The 13,223-nt window shown below is 41.5% G+C and overlaps 1 protein-coding gene across 1 annotated transcript in view; it reads right to left on the bottom strand.

Moving 5' to 3' along the window:
- Nucleotides 1–161: 161 nt before the first annotated feature.
- Nucleotides 162–13,223, bottom strand: part of LOC143294718 (uncharacterized) — a 35,789-nt gene continuing 22,727 nt past the window's right edge. The window contains exons 9-13 of the mRNA XM_076606138.1: nucleotides 12,312–12,416; nucleotides 11,627–11,742; nucleotides 9,223–9,302; nucleotides 8,212–8,486; nucleotides 162–2,380 (exon numbers count right to left, since the gene is read on the bottom strand). Coding sequence (XP_076462253.1) covers nucleotides 2,169–2,380; nucleotides 8,212–8,486; nucleotides 9,223–9,302; nucleotides 11,627–11,742; nucleotides 12,312–12,416 — 788 coding nt within the window. The 3' untranslated portion in view covers nucleotides 162–2,168. The remainder of the gene's footprint in view (nucleotides 2,381–8,211; nucleotides 8,487–9,222; nucleotides 9,303–11,626; nucleotides 11,743–12,311; nucleotides 12,417–13,223) is intronic.

The raw sequence follows: 13,223 nt of genomic DNA, 5'->3' as shown, positions 1-13,223 counted from the left end.
ATTTTAAAGGAACGTTGCAACCACTGTTTGAAGTGATTGTTTTTTTTGCGTCCAGAGAACTAATTATCACATAATACGCACTCTTTTCACTCATGCACTCAAAGGTCATCACAAAAAGCAGTTAATATTGAGAAATACATGCATACCAAACACAAACTAAATAGTAGAAGCACATTTTATGTAAAAATCACAAACTTATATATCACAAACCTCTCTATATACAGTAAAATACAAGACACAAGATATGTCTTTGTTAAACAATTTTTTTTTTGTTTAGTTAAAAAAAAAGTAATACACACTTAATATAATACAGGAGATGGGATGTGTCTTTGTAAACCATCCATTTTGGTTGAAACAATTGCAATCGTCTACTGATCAACCCCCAAAAGTTATGCGAGTTCTATGCAGAGGAAGCAGACAGAATTCACTCCTTGCCTTCTGCTGACAGGCACAAACCTGGTATGTGTTCAATCTGCTCTCTCGGTCCAGTCCCCCCAACCTGCTAAGCATCTTCACTCATCCCCAAAGCTCAGAATCCATCTACTTTTCACTTCCAGTGTTTTAGTGTGTGTGTGTATTGAGAGGATATGCTCACATCTTGTTCTTTACAGTTGAAATGATCCATTGATAAAAAAAAAGAAAACATAAGATGCAAAAGGATTAGAATTATATACAACACATCAGTTCAATCTTGTGGGGGAAAATATTGCAAATGTGATTGAGAAGGGGATGGAACCAGCCAGTTGAATAAAAAGTTAACTTTTGATTTTGTTTCCTTTAATATGTTATCATATGAATATTGAGTACATCTGATCGTACAATATTCACAGTCCTTAGTGAAAATTAAACAGTGTAAATTTATTATCTGAAAGCCACATTAACAGCACAAGATGAATTCTACAGAATAGACGAAGTACACTTGGTGTGTAATTTACTGCAATTATCATTATTTAGAAACTACAAGCCACTTTATTATGTAGGTCCCACAAGATACATTTTTTTGAAACATGATTTTAGAATTAATTTTCAAAAATACTGTTTTAAAATCTACATTCTGCCATAAGATTAGCCATACTAAACTACTGAACAAATGCAAAGAAATTATTCCTTCTGAAACATACACATCCTTAACCACACACACAATAACTAATTACATCCAAGGAAAAAAAAAAGGAACATGAAAATGTATGTGTTCAAAATCCTCAAGTCCAAGGCATCAGAAAACCTTTAATAAATAATCAGTCTCCTCACTGTTAAAAATATGCCAAGACAGGATGGCCTCTTTCAACCTGTCCACAACAACTGATGAACCTTGTGAGGTATTTGGGAACACTGAGCTTGTATCGTCTCATGAACTACCTTTGTTGGGTCGTTTTAGGGTCACACAAGATTTTTATATTTAACCAACTTGTCCAAACACACTGTGTTCAGTCTCGTGGAAAATTGCCGTCACTTGTGGATCATAAGCTCTGGCAGAAAAATATCATTAAAAATATCTAGAAATGTGTTTTGCATTCAATTTTGTATCCTCATGTCATACAATATACAAATTCATGTTTATTTTGTAAGTACATGCTTATTTTGTAAAATAACTTGTAAAACAATTTTGTACATAAGTAAAAGAAGATCTGATCCAAATTTGTTAAAATTGCAAACAGTCCAATTTTGTACAAAAGAATTCAACAATCAGAAAGCAAAGCAAAATGTCAAAGAAAAAAACAACAAATTAATCTATCCATAAAAGCATAAAAAAAACCACCCAGTAAGAAACTATCACAGATTAGAAGCCACATCTCATGATAAATTGTTTATTTTAAAGATAAAACATTTTTTCTGGACGGAATGTACAAACACAACTTGCGCAGTGTGAATCTCACTGGTGATATTCCTGAAGACCAGCTCCAGGGAGAGGCTAGGAAGAGACTGACAGGATCAGAATACAAAAGACAGACAAAATCAGTAAGTCATTCAGAGAATCACATAACAAAGAAAGAAATAAGCCCCAATCCATTCAAATACACATTCTGATTCGTAACTTCAGCCTATATGTGGCAGGTTAAATCAACTGGTAAACGTGATTTGTTCTAAGCTGATCATAAAGAATAAAAACAAGCTGACATTACTAAAGCCTTAAACATTCGCTGGAAACACTCTCATGAAGGAACCTTTCACTTTTTCTTGGTCGTTTTTTTCCCAGCTGTTTTGCCACTGCTCTTCCTGCTTCTTGTGGGGGGTGGGGTCCTGCTGGATGTCCCTGCAGCGGCAGCTTCACCAGCATGAGACTTCCCTGGTGACTGTGTCCTGGGCTTGGCTGAAGTCACTGACTTGGACGATGTGCTGGTGTGGTGGCCATCAGATGTGGTGCTGTCATCCTGGGGATCTGAAACCACACAGCAAACTGTAACCAGTGAAGAACCATGTGCAGTGATGGCCTAGAGGTAACGCATCCGCCTAGGAAGCAAGAGAATCTGAGCGCACTAGTTCAAATCCTGGCACAGTCGCCAGTATTTTCTCCCCCTCCACTAGACCTTGAGTGGCGGTCTGGACGCTCGTCATTCGGATGAGACAATAAACCAAGGTCCCGTGTGCAGCATGCACTTAGCGCACATAAAAGAACCCACAGCAACAAAAGGACTGTCCCCTGGCAAAATTCTGTAGAAAAATCCACTTTGATAGGAAAGAACCCACCAAAACTGCATGCAGGAAAAAAATACAAAAAAATGGGTGGTGCTCTCAGTGTAGCGACACGCTCTCCCTGGAGAGAGCAGCCTGAATTTCATACAGAGAAATCTGTTGTGGCAAAATAAGAACAATACAATACAATACAATACAGGGACAGAACGATCACTGGATGCTTGTGTGTTGCATTGTGTGCGTGTTGTGTGGTGTTACTTTTCTTTGTTGTCACAACAGATTTCTATGTGCAAAACTTGGGCTGCTTTACACAGGAACAGCGTGTTGCCACAGGTCAGTGCTATCCATACATATATATATTTTTTTCTGTTTGCATGCATATTTTACTGTAAAAGTGGATTTTCTTAACAAAATTTGGCCATGGACAACCCTTTGTTGCTGTGTATTGTTATATGTGCACTAAGTGCATGCTGTACACATGACTTTGATTTATCGTCCTATTATCTATCACGTGAATAGAAACAAGTTTTGGTATGAACAGATCAGTCACTAGAAGCTTGTATCTATCATATGAATACAAGCTAATTTTCGACGAATAGGACGGGCGCAACAGCTGAATGGTCAAAGCGCTGGACTTTCAATCTGAGGGTCCCGGGTTCGAATCTCAGTAATGGCGACTGGTGAGAAAAGGGTGGAGATTTTTCCGATATCCCAGGACAGCATATGTGCAGACCTGCTTGTGTCTGAACCCCCATCGTGTGTATAAAGAAACCAGAAGATCAAATATGCACGTTAAAGATCCTGTAATCCATGTCAGCATTCGGTGGGTTATAGAAACAAGAACATATCCAGCATGCATACCCCCGAAAATGGGAGTATGGCTGCCTACTTGGCAGGGTTAAAATGGTCGTACACGTAAAAGCCCACTCATGTACATATAAGTGAACGTGGAAGTTGCAGCCCACGAACAAAAGAAGAAGAAACATTAGACTGGTCACTTTGTCATATGAACACAAGCACATTTTTTAATGACAAAACTGGTCACCAAACACTAGACAGTATCTGTCATATGAACGCAAGCTAATTCTTGCATGAATAAATTAGTGATTTGACTTGGATCAGTCACTGACGACAAATATAATCCTACTGAAATACATCTGGACGCTTGTCAGTGAAGAGCTGCCACTTCATAGTGGAGAGATGATGTACAGAGATCGATCCAGCTGATGATCAATGGCCCACTTCCTAGGACTTCTGTTTTGAACTGCATCCATCAATGTCCCACTTCCTAGGACTTCTTCTGTTTTGAACTGCATCCATCAATGTCCCACTTCCTAGGACTTCTGTTTTGAACTGCATCCATCAATGTCCCACTTCCTAGGACTTCTGTTTTGAACTGCATCCATCAATGTCCCACTTCCTAGGACTTCTGTTTTGAACTGCATCCATCAATGTCCCACTTCCTAGGACTTCTTCTGTTTTGAACTGCATCCATCAATGTCCCACTTCCTAGCACTTCTGTTTTGAACTGCATCCATCAACGTCCCACTTCCTAGCACTTCTGTTTTGAACTGCATCCATCAATGTCCCACTTCCTAGCACTTCTGTTTTGAACTGCATCCATCAATGTCCCACTTCCTAGCACTTCTTCTGTTTTGAACTGCATCCATCAATGTCCCACTTCCGAGCACTTCTGTTTTGAACTGCATCCATCAATGTCCCACTTCCTAGCACTTCTTCTGTTTTGAACTGCATCCATCAATGTCCCACTTCCTAGCACTTCTGTTTTGAACTGCATCCATCAATGTCCCACTTCCTAGCACTTCTGTTTTGAACTGCATCCATCAATGTCCCACTTCCTAGCACTCTTCTGTTTTGAACTGCATCCATCAATGTCCCACTTCCTAGCACTTCTTCTGTTTTGAACTGCATCCATCAATGTCCCACTTCCTAGCACTTCTTCGTTTTGAACTGCATCCATCAATGTCCCACTTCCTAGCACTTCTGTTTTGAACTGCATCCATCAATGTCCCACTTCCTAGCACTTCTGTTTTGAACTGCATCCATCAATGTCCCACTTCCTAGCACTTCTGTTTTGAACTGCATCCATCAATGTCCCACTTCCTAGCACTTCTGTTTTGAACTGCATCCATCAATGTCCCACTTCCTAGCACTTCTGTTTTGAACTGCATCCATCAATGTCCCACTTCCTAGCACTTCTGTTTTGAACTGCATCCATCAATGTCCCACTTCCTAGGACTTCTTCTGTTTTGAACTGCATCCATCAACGTCCCACTTCCTAGCACTTCTGTTTTGAACTGCATCCATCAATGTCCCACTTCCTAGGACTTCTGTTTTGAACTGCATCCATCAATGTCCCACTTCCTAGCACTTCTTCTGTTTTGAACTGCATCCATCAATGTCCCACTTCCTAGCACTTCTTCTGTTTTGAACTGCATCCATCAATGTCCCACTTCCTAGGACTTCTGTTTTGAACTGCATCCATCAATGTCCCACTTCCTAGGACTTTCTGTTTTGAACTGCATCCATCAATGTCCCACTTCCTAGGACTTCTGTTTTGAACTGCATCCATCAATGTCCCACTTCCTAGCACTTCTGTTTTGAACTGCATCCATCAATGTCCCACTTCCTAGGACTTTCTGTTTTGAACTGCATCCATCAACGTCCCACTTCCTAGGACTTCTGTTTTGAACTGCATCCATCAACGTCCCACTTCCTAGGACTTTCTGTTTTGAACTGCATCCATCAATGTCCCACTTCCTAGGACTTCTGTTTTGAACTGCATCCATCAGTGTCCCACTTCCTAGCACTTCTTCTGTTTTGAACTGCATCCATCAATGTCCCACTTCCTAGCACTTCTTCTGTTTTGAACTGCATCCATCAATGTCCCACTTCCTAGGACTTCTGTTTTGAACTGCATCCATCAATGTCCCACTTCCTAGCACTTCTTCTGTTTTGAACTGCATCCATCAATGTCCCACTTCCTAGGATTTCTGTTTTGAACTGCATCCATCAGTGTCCCACTTCCTAGCACTTCTTCTGTTTTGAACTGCATCCATCAATGTCCCACTTCCTAGCACTTCTTCTGTTTTGAACTGCATCCATCAATGTCCCACTTCCTAGCACTTCTTCTGTTTTGAACTGCATCCATCAATGTCCCACTTCCTAGCACTTCTTCTGTTTTGAACTGCATCCATCAATGTCCCACTTCCTAGCACTTCTTCTGTTTTGAACTGCATCCATCAATGTCCCACTTCCTAGGACTTCTGTTTTGAACTGCATCCATCAATGTCCCACTTCCTAGGACTTCTGTTTTGAACTGCATCCATCAATGTCCCACTTCCTAGCACTTCTTCTGTTTTGAACTGCATCCATCAATGTCCCACTTCCTAGCACTTCTTCTGTTTTGAACTGCATCCATCAGTGTCCCACTTCCTAGCACTTCTTCTGTTTTGAACTGCATCCATCAATGTCCCACTTCCTAGGACTTCTGTTTTGAACTGCATCCATCAACGTCCCACTTCCTAGGACTTCTTCTGTTTTGAACTGCATCCATCAATGTCCCACTTCCTAGCACTTCTTCTGTTTTGAACTGCATCCATCAATGTCCCACTTCCTAGGACTTCTGTTTTGAACTGCATCCATCAATGTCCCACTTCCTAGGACTTCTGTTTTGAACTGCATCCATCAATGTCCCACTTCCTAGGACTTCTTCTGTTTTGAACTGCATCCATCAATGTCCCACTTCCTAGGACTTCTGTTTTGAACTGCATCCATCAATGTCCCACTTCCTAGGACTTCTGTTTTGAACTGCATCCATCAATGTCCCACTTCCTAGGACTTCTGTTTTGAACTGCATCCATCAATGTCCCAATTTCCTAGGACTTCTGTTTTGAACTGCATCCATCAATGTCCCAATTTCCTAGGACTTCTTCTGTTTTGAACTGCATCCATCAATGTCCCACTTCCTAGGACTTCTGTTTTGAACTGCATCCATCAATGTCCCACTTCCTAGGACTTCTGTTTTGAACTGCATCCATCAACGTCCCACTTCCTAGCACTTCGCACAAGTCACAGAGTTAAACTGATTCTTTTAATGGGTATAACAACAGTAATAAGTCAATGGCAGCACTCGTGACTAAACTAAACTGGTATCTGCTTTTTTTTCTTTTTCTTTTTTTTTTTGCTGCCCCACCATCTGCACCATTTCAGTGGCATTACTCCCACGCCGCTCATTTAGATTCCCCCATACACGGCCACACCCAGGTTCGTCCGTCACAGTTCCAACGTCGGCAGTCCACAGGGAACCATCTTTGTTAGGTCGCCAGGAGGCCACACACCAGAGGAGACCCTGCACTGCTGCTGAGTCACTTCGGTGGTGTTCAGTGGTGCCTGTTCTGATTTAATGTACTTAGGACACCACCTACTAAGCCCCCTACTGACGACAATAAAGGCTTAGTCGTGGAGTCAGACTGAGTGAGCGTCCCGCCCAGAGTGGAGAACGCCACCACGTCCCTCAGTCAACAGCCCCCCATGAATCTGCCAACACTGAAAACATTGACAGGGCTCACCCCAAGCACGGAAGTGGAGGGGTATCAAAACTGAGGTCACCATGAAAGCAGGGCATGAAAGGCCATAGACTTTGAGACTTTTTTTTATATACTGATGATGATGGAGGAGGAGGATGACAATGACGATGTTGCTATGGAGGTGGTATCTGCTTTTTGTTTTATTCCCAAGCAGAACACAATTGAGTCACCTGGATGTTGATGCCACTTTGTTTTTGTTTGTGTTTTAACAAGAGGGAGCTACGATGGATCGGCCTCGATGACAGTATTCTCATGAACGGAAGTGGAGAAAAATAAACTGACCACAGACTGACTCAGGCCAATGAAGCAGAAACACTGGCTGACAATTACACACCCCTAATGCCACAGGCCAATGAACCAGAAACATTGGCTGACAATTACACACCCCTAAAGCCACAGGCCAATGAACCAGAAACATTGGCTGACAATTACACACCCCTAAAGCCACAGGCCAAATACCCCTCTTCCACACCAGTTTGCTCTTGGTATCTGTCCATACTTTTATTACTCAGTTGATTTATTTTAAATCTGTGTTTTCTTTTCACAACTTCAGCATAGCATCGTTATTGTGAGCACGACATTGTGAGGTTTGGTGGAGAATGACACACCCACAATGCAGTTGGCAGTTCTGAATTCATACAGCTTGCTGGTATTCCCCCCAAACCACTTAAATGTTTTTAAAAAAGATGGACATGTGATGATTTTGTTTACAGATATGTAAAGGTGATTTTGTCTTCACCCTTTCACTACTAGTTAATTTAGAGTGCAAAAAAGATGGTGTCTAACAACAGCTGGGCATTCCCCCTGCAATGTGTATAAAATATGGCCCTATCTTACCATGGAACATTAAGAGCAGTAGGTTCATGGATAACAGACCCATAATCTGGTCACCTTTCAGTGACATGGGTCCTCTACCTAGCTTGTGCATAAACGCTAGTTTAGCGGTGAAATGGTTAACGTCTTTCACCTTCATCCCGTTCAGGTTGTGAAGGCTCATCAGTATTGGTTTCCTCTGCCCTGTAGTCTGTCAGGGTGACAGTAGTCTCCCCTTCACCGGGATAGCCTGCCCTTCCTGCAGCCTCCAAGTCCACAACGATGTCAGGTGGCGCTTCAGAGGTGTCGTGGATCTCCGCCGTTGTCAGCGTCTGGCTGCTGCGGGGTTTGCTGCTGTCGTCATCATCGTCCGGCACAAACCCAGGGTTGTCTGCTCCTGATTCTTCTTCCACCTCAGGGTCTTGATTTCTGTTCAACGACAGTGGCAGTGTTGTTTAATGGTGATTAGTGAAATGGCCAGTCAAAAATGATGGAAGGATACAATGGTGATCCCACTGAATTGCCTTTTTCCTTCATCCAGGGTTTCACTCCATTGTGTCTTCAACATGATTGTAACCTTCTTGTTTATGTTTGAAGGTCGTTTTAATTTTTTTTTTCTATAGTAATTTCTTATAACGAGTGTGAAATGGAGACTGATGGCGGGCACATGGATATTTGATGCAGCTGACATTGTGTGCTTCTGAGCATATGCAAATCAGCTGAATGGCTTATGGATTGGATGGCTACATTTGTACTGTAAAGAAGTTAACTGTGTGCATCTCCTTTGGAGGACAATAAATTATCTTGTGATGTTGTGACTGTGATGGTTTATTATTCTGACTTTGACAGACACCAGCCCCCCCAGCAGTCCTCTCCTCGTCACCCTCCATCAGAGACCTTGTCAGAGTCTGTCAAATCTGATCATGAACACACTGTCCATCAAGACAGATCAATATGTACACATTCTGATTTTGCCCTTGTGAGATATGAACCTTTGGAATATTTTGTTGTGAATCAGTTTCTTTTCTTCCATCACACACACACACACACACACACACACTATGGCTCCTCTTCTACCATATCCTTTGTGCAGTGCTTCACACCGTGTCAGAACAAAGGTAGACAAAAGGAGAAAGGCACGCAGGGATCACATGCAAGGCATCACCTGTAATCTTCCTCTTTCAGGACCAGTGTAGGGGGCACTCTCTTCAAGAACGAGGACAAACTCTCCTCCTCCTCCTCAACCTGTCAACAGACAGACCGGACTTCTTTACACTCAACAGACACCCCCCCCCCATGTGCACAGTGCAGGGTGTGCTTGAGCTGTGCATCTTGCAACTACTGCACACACTTTGTGTTTGTTCTGAACAACCATCTTTAACCCTGTGCCATTCACAATCTTTGTGCAAAAAGGAAATTTTCTTCCTAAAATTACGTTTAAATAACATACTTACCGTGACCCACTAGTGCAGACTCCGACAGGGGTCTGATTCCTGTCCTGTGCAAACAACTACCTGCCTGTGCAGAGAAAATGAAAGTAGCTACAGCCGATAACCTCCCGAAGTAGGTTACCTCCCCTGTGCAAAACAGCCCTTTCGTGCTAAAAAAATTGTTTCTTTTTATTTTTTTTATTATTTTTTTTTTTATTGCACTGAGCAGTTCTAAATACTGACTGGTTCATATCTGTTTATTTATTAAGACATCTAGCCATAGCGCACATTCTTGAAGCTCTATGCACTTTACAATAACACTAAAAACATTCACTCAAAATTCCCCACACAAACATATGCATATAATTTGAAACATTGGTAACAGAGAACAATTAAAAGAGGTCATGTCAGTTGATTAAATCAAGAAATGTATCAGGTATAAAAAAAAGAAGATAAAAACGAAATAATGATAGCAACAAAAATGTAGACAACATAAATTGAAAGACGCACACAAGCATGTATGCGCATACATAGGAATATTCAGTTATCATCAAACACACGGAAGTATGACTAGAACGTTGGATTCTCTGATCATCCTTTTCAGTGCACTTGGTACATTAAGGGAGGAGATCTTTCTGATCTCCCAGGTCAACATTATATGCAGACCTCCTAATGCTTCAGCCTCCTTTGTGTGTATATACATGCAGAAAATCAACAATGCATGTTCTTCTTCTTCTTCTGTATTCACTCGTATGCACAAGAGTGGGCTTTTACGTGTATGACCGTTTTTACCCCACCATGTAGGCAGCCATACTCCGTTTTCGGGGGTGTGCATGCTGGGTATGTTCTTGTTTCCATAACCCACCAATGCTGACATGGATTACAGGATCTTTAACATGCGTATTTGATCTTCTGCTTGCATATGCACACAAAGGGGGTTCAGGCACTAGCAGGTCTGCACATATGTTGACCTGGGAGATCGTAAAAATCTCCATCCTTTACCCACCAGGTGCCGTCACCGTGTTTCGAACCCGGGACCCTCAGATTGACAGTCCAACGCTTTAACCACTCGGCTACTGCGCCCGTCGAACAATGCATGTTAAAAATCCTGAAATCCATGTCAGTGTTAGGTGGGTTGTGGAAACTTGAACATACCTAGCATGCACACCAGTGAAAAAAGAGTATGACTGCGGTGTGAAAAAAAGAAGCTCACTCACACAAGGGAGCTGCAACTCACCACTGGCCAGAAGAAGAAGAAGATGATGCACATATCACTTTCAGTGAAACATCACAAGCTGGGATTCATGCAATCCAAACCACTGAACAGACACATCAACCATGATCCCTTCCAAGGCTAAGCAGCAGCCAGTACATGACATGATACCTGACACAAATCTGGCCTTTGAATGTAGTACAACTCGTGTTTTGTTCGATGGTTCCTCAACGGGAAACTGCTAATGTTCAACAGGAAGCAGACACTGTGTGGAAAATGCAATGATTGGTGCCACCGGAGATTAATTCCATCCTGTGACTGTGCTTCTGATGTGCATCATCAGAAAGTAAGATCTCCCCTTGTTATTTGAATCATAATATATATATATATATATATTTTTACAGCTATAGAAAAGAATATTGATTATAACATCTCTTTACTTCACAAACCAGTGACATACAAGCCATGCATTCACTGAGCTGAACAGAAATCTGAACAGAACAACGCCATCAAGAAAAAATTATACACACACACTGATACACACACTTACACACTTGTGTGTGTGAAATGGAAATGCAATTTTGTATTTCTTTATCACAATATTCTTGTATACATATATATGCATTTTGTTGTTGTTGTAGCTCTTCATCTGCTTGTTTCTTCTCTCTCTCTCTCTCTCTCTCTCTCTCCTATTTTTTTCTTCAATTCTTTTCTTTCTTTTCCCTTCTCTTTAATTTTTATTATTATTATTATTATTTTCATTGATGGCTTGATGTAAAAAAGCAATTGCTGCTTATTCAATTTACCATCATGAAATAAATTCTTGACTTGACTTGACTTGACTTGACTTGACTTACAAACACACACACACACTTACAAACACACACACACACACACACACACACAGACCCCCAAGCTGTACTCACAGCCTCCAGATCATAAAGACCTCGACCCAGGTCCAGGGTGCCGGTCATGAAGAGAGCCTCAGTCTCCGGGCCCTGCACTGTGCCTGGGTACAGGTCCTCATGGTACTCCCGCTCCTCTGAAACCACACAGTCACACCCCCCTCGCTTTTTCTCTGCCCTCTGTGTGTGTGTGTGTGTGTGTGTGTCTCCGGGCCCTGCACTGTGCCTGGGTACAGGTCCTCATGGTACTCCCGCTCCTCTGAAACCACACAGTCACACCCCCCTCGCTTTTTCTCTGCCCTCTGTGTGTGTGTGTGTGTTTGAGTGTGTGTGTGTGTTTCAGTGTGTGTTTGAGTGTGTGTGTGTGTGTGTGTGTGCATGTGTGTGTGTGTGTGTGTTTGAGTTTGTGTGTGTGTGTGTGTGTGTGTGTGTGTGTGTGTGTGTGTGTGTGTGTGTGTGTGTGTGTGTGTGAGCTTGTGTCTCCCGATGTGGATTGTTGGAGGGGAGTCAGTGCCCTGTCCCATCACTTCCGTCTTCTTCAGGCTGATGGTGAGGCCAAATTTGTTGCTGAATGCAGACAGAATTGTGATGGAGTCTCCCGTCGGTCTGACGGATGAGTAGGCAGGCAGGCTTATCTGTCGGTGTGTGTCCTCATATGGGAGAAGAGGCCGATTCTGGATTCAGAAGAACAATGATGAAAACTCACCTTCCACAGTCACCACCTCTGGTGACCCCTCCCAAATACTGGTGAGAACTTTCTGCGTCAGCTCGTGATGGGTCTTTCGGCGCCGACTGCCGTCCAGCCACATTGCTAGGGAAATTAAAAAAAAAAAAAAAAAATTGTTGTTATTCTAATTGTGAGAACATAATGTATTTCAGTTTCCTGCTATTTTCATAATGCAAATTGTGTAGCTTGATACCACTTCCCAAACTCTGCATACACTGAAGTGTCCACAAATAAAAAATATATATACATGTATAAATTATAAAAAAAAACACATACACACAGAAAGGAGTTAGCTCCCTTTCAAATACACACAACTTGCCTTGCTAGTTTGATACAATGTGTCTACCACTGTTATATTATCCAGTTATACAATAATCTCAAATCATTTCTTGCTTTTCCGCCATGCAAGTGTTTAATACTTTCATTCCTCAACTTCAAAAAAAAAAGAAAAGAAAAAAAAGAACAAGATTTTTAAACTTCAGAGTTTGCTTTAAACAATTGCATACATGCATGTGCAGCATTTAAAAATCAATGTAGACATTTCAATCTGAACTGTGTTACTATAGTGTTTGTTGTTAAGATGGATTACTATCAAGGAAAACATATTACATTCATCTTTTAAGATAACATATTTCATAATCAGCTTCATATCTATTTTGACATTTTGGTTTACCTTTAAAGAAAAAACATAAGAAAAACCCCCATAAAGAATTGGAAAAAAAAGACAGACAGATAGAGAAATAGATAGATATAGATACATAGATAGATAAAGGGTAATGTCCTATTTTAGCATCCTAAATTCTGGGATCTGTTTAAATGAAAATATTCATGTATTTTGCAGTGGAGGCATAACAATGAGAAATCACATGCTTTGTGTAATCAACCCTTCTG

This window comes from Babylonia areolata, chromosome 20, assembly GCF_041734735.1.
Source record: "Babylonia areolata isolate BAREFJ2019XMU chromosome 20, ASM4173473v1, whole genome shotgun sequence".
Classification (NCBI taxonomy): Eukaryota; Metazoa; Mollusca; class Gastropoda; order Neogastropoda; family Buccinidae; genus Babylonia; species Babylonia areolata.
The sequence above is the reverse complement of the archived record's forward strand: the minus strand, read 5'-3'. Positions and strand labels throughout refer to the sequence as shown.